This window comes from Colobus angolensis, unplaced genomic scaffold (assembly GCF_000951035.1).
Source record: "Colobus angolensis palliatus isolate OR3802 unplaced genomic scaffold, Cang.pa_1.0 Scaffold43, whole genome shotgun sequence".
NCBI lineage: Eukaryota > Metazoa > Chordata > Mammalia > Primates > Cercopithecidae > Colobus > Colobus angolensis.
Window position 1 is genome coordinate 5,527,034 of NW_012117710.1, and position 8,672 is coordinate 5,535,705.

Sequence of the window (8,672 nt, forward strand, 5' to 3'; positions counted from 1 at the left end):
AAAGTGCTGGGATTACAGGCGTGAGTCACGGAGCCCAGCCTGGACAGTCTTTAAAAGAACTGTGACTTGCTGGTAACGAAACACAGCTCCGCACATCCTTTGAGAAAGTCGCCCTCCCCACCTCAGAAAAACAACACACACACCCTCACGGAATTAATTTATTTCCTCATTTGGCCGAAAACTTTTACAGGGTCCTCCAGGCTTGCATCATGAGGACTAGCTTCTGCCACTCTGCTTCCACGCTTCTAGCTGGGGACTAACCATTTAACAAAGCCAAGTTCAATTTTAATTTCCCAGAACCGACGCAAAGCAAAGCGCAAAGGGCCTCAACCTGGGGTGTGGAGTGATAGACCCGACGGGGCTTTATTCCATACACAGGCATCGACCCAGGACCTGAAGCGGTCCCTGCCAGCTGTCTGGTCCCCGCCTGCTGACAGGTCCCCGCTGCAGTCCCTGGCCCATATTTTCGCACCTGGCACAACGCAGGTTAGGTCTGTGCTGCTAGAGGTGGGCAGAAAACCACAAGGCCGCCTCCCCGGGGAGTACCGACGCCGCCCGCCCCTCGGGCCCGTTGACTCCGCGCGCCGCCCCCTCCGCATACCTCTCCTTCGCGCGGCCCGAAGCGCGGGTTGTAGATGAAGAAACTCAGCAGCGCCGGCGGGAACTGCTTCTCCTGGGCCGCCCAGGGCCCGCTCCCGGCCCCGGCCGCCGCTGCAGCCATCCCGAATCGGCCCCCACCTCGGGAGCCTCCTACGGCCCGCCCAGAGACAGCAGCCACCTGCCAGGACACTGCACTTCTACCTCCCTCGCCGCCGCCCCGGAAGCGCTCGCCGCCGGCCCGGAAGAAGAACCCGCGGCGCAGCGTACTTTTCTGGCTCCTCTGGGTGGGCTTGTGGTCCGTTTCCTGGCCGAGTTTGTGTTTTGCTGGCTCGCGGAGTTCTCTCCTGGCTACAAGCGAGGGCTGCGCATTTCAGGAAAAACTGAGCAGGGCACTTTTTTTTTTTTTTGATAGGGTCTCAGTTTGTCATCCAGGCTGGAGTGCAGTGGCGTGATCTCAGCTCACGGCAGCCTCCACCTCCGGGACTCAAGCTATCCCCCTGACTCAGCCTCCCAAGTAGCTAGGATTACAGGCGCGCGCCACCAAGGCCAGTTTTCTTTTTTGTAGAGGTGGGGTCTGTGTTGCCCAGGTTGCTCTTGAGCTCCTGGCCTCAAATGGTCTCCCACTTGGGCCTCCCAAAGTGCTCCGATTTTACAGGCGTGAGCCCAACCTGTTGTTGTTTTGCTGATATTGTTTTTAATTTAGAGACAGGATCTCGCTTTGTCACACAGGTTGGAGTGCAGTGGTGCCATCATAGCTCACTGCAGCCTCAACTCGTGGGCTCAAGCGATCTTCCCACCTCAGCCTGAGGAGTAGCTGAGACCACAGGCATGCACCACCATGCCCACATAATTAAAAAAAAAAATATATATATATATATACATATGTAGTAGAGACAGGGTCTCACTTTGTTGCCCAGGCTGGTCTCGAACTCTTGGCAGCAAGGGATTCTCCTGTTACTAGATGTAAGGTCTTGACCGTGGATTGTCCAGGTTCTTGGCGTGTTGAACAAAGAATTGAACAAAATGCGCAAAGTAACAAAAGAACAAAGCAATGAAAACAAACAAAACAAAACAAAAACCGGAGTAAGGAAGAGACAGTTATTAAAGACAAAGTACAATTCACAGAGCAGGAGCGGGATACAGCAAACGGCTCAATAGCGGCCATTAGGATTTTTATTAAGCTGGAAGAATTAGGTAACGCCCCTAGGTTCCCGTTAGAGGCCTCCAATTGGTTACACCCTCTGCAGGATTGGCCTGTGACCAATCAGAGGCCGAAGTGAAGCTGCGCCCCCTCGTCTCCCCGCCCTCGCCACTCCCCGCCGTGACTCATAGGCTGACGCCCCCCAACACACACCAGGGGTCAATCAGCCTCTGATTGACGGAATGAACACGTGGCCTCTATGCTGCCTAATCTTGCCTAGAATTGGCTGCACCTGCTATTCTTTTGTTTCTGCCTTAACCCTTGGTTACCCTCATTCCCTATTCTGCCTCACCTGGCCTCCCAAAGTGCTGGGATTACAGATGTGAACCATCCACACCTGGCCCATTGAGTTTTTCGTTTATTTAAAAAGTATTTTATTCTGAGACAGCTCTTTACTCTGTTGCCCAGGCTGGAGTGCAGTGGCCAGCCTGGAACTCCTGGGCTCAACAGATCCTCCCACCTCAGCTTCCCAAATAGCTGGGACCACAGGTGCGTGCCACCATGGCTGGCTAATTTTTAAATTTTTCGTAGAGCTGGGGTCTCACTCTGTTAACTCAGGCTGGTCTCGAAGTCCTGGGCTCAAGTAATCCACTGGCCCTGGGCTCTCCAAATGCTGGGATTATAGGCGTAAGCCCCTGTGCCTACCATGGCAGTTTTTTTGTAGAAGGAAATGTAAAAATACAAAGGAAGCCTCATTTAGAAAGAAACAAGGCTGGGCACGGTGGCTCATGCCTGTAATCCCAGCACTTTGGGAGGCCAAGGCAGGTGAATCACTTGAGGCCAGGAGTTCGAGACCAGCCCTGTCTCTACTAAAATACAGAAAATTAGCCAGGCTTGTGGCACATGCCTGTGGTTCCAGCTACTTGGGAGGCTTGAGGCAGGAGGATTACTTGAACCCAGCAGGTGGAGGTTGCAGTGAGCCAAGATTGCACCACTACACTCCAGCCTGGGCAACAGAGCAAGGCACCCTGTCTCAAAAGAAAGAAAGAAAGAGAAACAGAGAGAGAGAGAGAGAGAGAGAGAGAGAGAAAGAAAGAGAGAGAGAGAGAGAAAGAAACACATTTAGGGGCAGATGTGCATTCCATTTGGCCCATTAACATCATCTACAGAGTCCCTGTTTGAAAGGCCTCAAGTGACCATTGGATCACCCACATTTACAAAGTTTGTCCCTTCCCCCCATTCCTTCAGCGCAGGTCTGGAGACAGATGGGGCACTGTGTGTGCCACGGGAGCAGGATCAGAGGCGGCAGACTCCCCAGAGTGCCTGTTCCTGGACCTTGTCGCCTGGGATTCCCTTGCCTTTGAGTCATGTGAGTTGTGGCATAGTTGGGATGGCTTGTTATGGTTATTTGGATTCAAGCCTTGGCAGCATATGGTTTGGCCAAACTCAAGAAGACTTTGGTTTAGGTTGCCTCATCTGTCACATATTAAGTTTGGAAGCAGAACCACTTCCCTTATCCAGCCTGGCAGAATAGACTACATTTAGGCAAGTGATGAGTTGGAATCTGGACTTGAGACAGATCTGGGTGCATATCCACTTCTGCCATTCACCGACTGCACCAATCTCCTTGCACCAAAGAAGAGGTAGAGACTCTCTCGTCTCTATCTCTTATTTGGAAAATGGCTCATAGTAAATTCCTCCCAAGTGGGAATTTCACTTGAAGAATTCAATGGGACTGTGAGTGTGCATCAGCTGCCAGCACCTCATCATGATTTCATAAACGATTGCTACTGCTCCTTGCCATTGACTGTCCCAATTAGCTTGCTCTAGTGCTTGAAATTATCCCATTAGAAATCCATGTTTTGGCTGGGTGCGGTGGCTCATGCCTGTAATCCCAGCACTTTGGGAGGCCGAGGCTGGCAGATCACTTGAGGTCAGGAGTTTGAGGCTCACCATGGTGAAACACTGTCTCTACTAAAAAAATAAATAAACAAATAAAATAGCCGTGCGTGGTGGCAGGCACCTCTAGTCCCAGCTACTCGAGAGGCCAAGGCAGGATAATTGCTTGAACCCAGGAGGCAGAGGTCGCAGTGAGCTGAGGTTGCACCACTGCACTCCAGCCTGGGTGACAGAGTGAGATGCTGCCTCAACATAAATAAATAAATAAATATAAATAAATAAAGTACAAGATGCTATATAAGTGAGTGAGATTCATATTTTATAGTAAGAGTCACAGTTTCTCCCAGGATACCTCTGTGTCCTTGTACATGTTTGCCTCTCCCTTCCTCCCACATACAATTCATTGCATGAGGCATCGAAAGATGGAGATGACAAAGAAACAAAATGAAACATCCAGAGATCAAAGAAAAGAACATGCTTTTCCGGTTTCCAAGTTAAGGGTGCAAGAACGCTTAGACATCAATGCATCCACCTCTCCTGACACAGTCCTTGGGTGTGCACGAGTACGAGGCAGGAGTGGTAGTAATGACAGACACCCACACAGGTTTGGAGGTCTCAGAGGAGAGGGTACGTGGGTCTTTCTCCCTTGGGAAGCTGGGGGAGGTGGTGAGCTTCGCGGAGTTCCCCTCGGGGTCAAGCATGGTGCAGTAACAGTCGAGTAACCATGGAACAGGAGTACCTGGGCGAGAAATCCTTATTGGTTCAGGAAGAAGCTGAATGATTTACTTGTGCACAGAAGGAATTCAGAGAAAGCCAGTGCTGAGAAGCCTCAAGGCCAGGACCAGGAGGAGGTAGCAGTGGCCCCTCAAGACCACGAGAGTAGAAAGGATTGAGGGTGACTCTGTGTTCACTGTTCGGACTGAGAATACTGCAGTCCCATCTGGGGCCTCGACTCTCTCCGCCAGTCTATGGTAGGAAGGGAGAAGAGGTTGCTTAATTACCTGACATAATTAAGATTCTGACACCCAGCACAATGGGAATTGAAATCAAGTTCAGTTATAGAAATAGAAGTTAGATGTTTTGCACAAAGAATATGCGAACTCAAAATTCCAATGTAAAGAGCTGTGAGAAAGACACATTTTGGTGTTGGAAAAGGAGCTCAGTTCCAAGTAGAAAGTCACAGTTCCGGCCGGGCACGGTGGCTCACGTCTGTAATCCTAGCACTTTAGGAGGCTGAGGCGGGCAGATCACTTGAGGTCAGGAGATTGAGACCAGCCTGGCCAACATGGTGAAACCCCATCTCTACTAAAAAAAAAATATATATATATATATTAGCCGAGTATGGTGGCAAGCGCCTGTAATCCCAGCTTCTTGGGAGGCAGAGGCACGAGAATCACTTGAACCTGGGAGTCAGAGTTTGCACTGAGCCGAGATTGTGCCACTGCATTCCAGCCTGGGCTACAAAGTGAGACTGTCTACAAAAAAAAAAAGAGAAAGTCGCAGTTCCAGGCTAGGTGGTTCTGGACATAGGTTGTCACATATGTCTGTCTCCTCCCTATCAAGGGTATGTATATATATATACACACACACACATATATATATATGTACACATATATATATAGGTTTGAGACAGGATCTTGCTTTGTTGCCCAGGTTATAGTGCAGTGGTATGATCATAGCTCACTGCAGCCTCTAACTCTTGGGCTCAAGCGATCCTCCTGCCTCTGCCTCCTATATAGCTAGGACTACAGGTGCGGGCCGCCATGCCCTCCTTGCTATAAAGGAAAGTGAACTACTTGAGGCCAGGACTCTGTTGGAGTCATCTTCTGGTTCCCGTTGTCTAACACAGTGCCTGTGTCACAGGACACAGTAAATGTGTGTTGAATGAATGAATGGAGGAGGCAGGGGATGGGGAGGAGGGGGCAATAGACATCAGAGATGGGCTTTCATCCTTCAGAGCTCAGCTACTACATATCCTATGAATGGAGCTCAGTCCACAGGCTGATCTGACATTCAAGTGAGTTCTCTACTCCACTCAGCATTGAGCTCTAAGAAGCAGCTGCGGGGTAAAGGTTTGGGTGCAATGTACAGCTCTGAGACAAAGGGCCTCTTCATCCTATTTTGTTGGCAGAAATATCAGACCAATATTGAATCAAGTGACCAATCTTTTCTCTGTTGATTTAGAGCCCAGAGACACTGTGTCAGTCAGGGGTGACCTCTACTGTGAGGGTACATCTTTCTCCTGCAGTTAAAATTGTCCTTGACTTCCACCTCCTCCTGAGATCACTTGTGAAGGAGCTTCAAAAAACCAGTTTTGTGTTTTTTTTTTTTTCTGAGACACGTTCTCACTCTATTGCCCAGGCTGGAGTGCAGTGGCGTGATCTTGGCTCACTGCAACCTCTGCCTCCCAGGCTCAAGTGACCCTCCTGCCTCAGCCTCCTGAGGAGCTGAGACCACAGGTGTGCATCACCATGCCCACATTCTTTGCATTTTTGGTAGAGATAGGGTTTCTCCATGTTGGCCAGGCTGGTCTCAAACTCCTGGGCTCAAGTGATGCTCCTTCCTGGGCCTCCCAAAGAGCTGGGATTACAGGTGTGAGCCACCACACCCGGCCTTGTGACTTTTTTTTTTTGAGACAGAGTCTCACTCTGTGGCCAGGCTGGAGTGCACAGTGGCGCGATCTTGGTTCACTGTAACCTCCGTCTCCCAGGTTCAAGTGATTCCCCTGCCTCAGCCTCCCGAGTAGCTGGGACTACAGGTGCGCACCACTCTGCCCAGCTAATTTTTGTATTTTTAGTAGAGACAGAGTTTCATCATGTTGGCCAGGATGGTCTCAATCTCTTGACTTCATGATCCACCTGCCTCGGCCTCCCAATCGTGACCCTTTTTATTCACAAATTTCAAATGGGTACAATTTCTATCAGTCATGGTTCAATTGGAGAAGCAGAACCACTAGAAAATATATATTTATATACATATATATGAGAATGTAATTTTAGATGTTAATGTCAGATATTGTGCAATTATGTAATCCTGTAATACATGTCAAGAATTGCAGGTCTTGGCTGGGCACAGTGGCTCATTCCTGTAATCCCAGCACTTTGGGAGGTCGAGGTGGGTGGATCACCTGAGGTCAGGAGTTCGAGACCAGCCTGGCCAGATGAATGGCCACCAGCACTGGCCTCCCAAGAGTAAAGTACTATGGCTACTGCTTCGTGCCACCCTTCAAGTCCCAGGCCAACTGTCTCATGGCCCACCCTAACTACATATCTAAAACCTAAGCAAGTTGACATATGAAAAAGCCATCACACAAGTAATACCACAGTTTGATAAAGTGAGGTGGCAGGTGCACAGGTATTATGGTGCTCAATATTCTCCTTATGTTTGAAATACTTTATGATTTAAAAATAATTTAAGAGCCAGGCACAGTGACTCACACCAGTAATCTTAGCACTTTGGGAGGCTGAGGCAGGCAAATCACTTGAGCCCGGGAGTTGGAAACCAGCCTGGGCGACATTGTGAGACCCCATCTCTACAAAAAAAAAAAAAAAAAAAAGTAAAAAGAAAGAAAGAAATGAAAAAACCTTAGCTGGGCATGGTGGCATGCACCTCTAGTCCAAGCTACTCAGGAGGCTGAGGTGGGAGGATCACCTGAGCCTCGGGAGGTCGAGGCTGCAGTGAGCCGTGATCACTCCCCTGTAGGCCAGCCTGGGCAACAGAGCAAGACCCTGTCTCAAAAACATGATAACTTAAGGTGAATAGATTTACATTCATTGTAGAACCCTTAGGAAAACAATGTCAAAATCTGTCCTCCCACCACCAAAAAAAAGTTAACTTTTTGAAACCTGTGAAAACATATGCAAATGAAGAGTCCTTCCAGTAAATAAATTAACAGGCCAGGTGGAAACCATCCTGGTGATTCCAATTTCATCTGTCTTCTTAGTGTCTGCAAAGTAACCCCATACCTTAGCATGAGCAGAAGAGATATAAGATAGGTTTTTGCTTGCAACTGGATTCCTGAGTGCTCATTATATAAAATTAAATTGCAGTCACGGCACAGAATTAACTATGTAGCCTGTAAACCTGTACAAATAGACACGTATTTCCTATCTTCACTGTTTTGCTATCCTTTGCTTATGAGCTAGAAAGAACTACTTTGTAAATACCGCTACTAAGTCTTTACTAAGTACTACTACTTAGTAAATAACCACTTACAAAATACTAAAGCATTTAACTGAGTATCAGTACTTAGCAAATGACTACCTGCAAAATACTAAAACATTTACTGAATAGCTGTACTTAGCAAATGACTACTTACAAAATATGAAAGTGTTTACTGTGTAGCAGTACTTAGCAAATGACTACTTACAAAATATGAAAGTGTTTACTGTGTAGCAGTACTTAGCAAATGACTACTTACAAAATGCTAACATATGTTTACTGTGTAGCAGTACTTAGCAAATGACTACTTACAAAATATGAAAGTGTTTACTGTGTAGCAGTACTTAGCAAATGACTACTTACAAAATGCTAACATATTTACTGAGTAGCAGTACTTAGCAAATAACTATAACAAAATACTAATTACAGATTTGTGCAATTATATAGTAGTGCTAAATATTAAAATACTTAGTATTTACAAATGACTGAAGTATTTACTAATTAGTAGTACTTACAAAATAGTATTTACAAAAAAGTATAAAATCCTACTTCATAGTATTTTGTAAATACAAAATCTTATAAATGCTTCATAATGTACAGATGCTGAAGCAAAATACTAGATAATGTTTGAAGTATTTTAATAATTCTTATTAGTCTCAACCACTAAACATTCACAAAGCTGGTTTTTAAAATTCTATTTTTTTATGCCAATCTCTGTATTGTTCCAATTTTAGTATACGTGCTGCCAAAGCAAACACACAAAGCTGGTTTTAAGATCATGTTCTGGACGCGCGCGGTGGCTCATGCCTGTAATCCCAGCACTTTGGGAGGCCGAGGTGGGTGGATCACCTGAGGTCAGGAGTTCAAGACC

The 8,672-nt window shown here is 47.2% G+C and overlaps 1 protein-coding gene across 1 annotated transcript in view; it reads right to left on the bottom strand.

The window, feature by feature from the left end:
• LOC105522451 (vacuolar fusion protein CCZ1 homolog B-like) overlaps nucleotides 1–1,266 on the bottom strand; it is a 34,859-nt gene extending 33,593 nt beyond the window's left edge. Inside the window, 1 exon segment of the mRNA XM_011956979.1 lies at nucleotides 602–1,266. Coding sequence (XP_011812369.1) covers nucleotides 602–721 — 120 coding nt within the window. The 5' untranslated portion in view covers nucleotides 722–1,266.
• Between the last annotated feature and the right edge of the window lie 7,406 nt (nucleotides 1,267–8,672).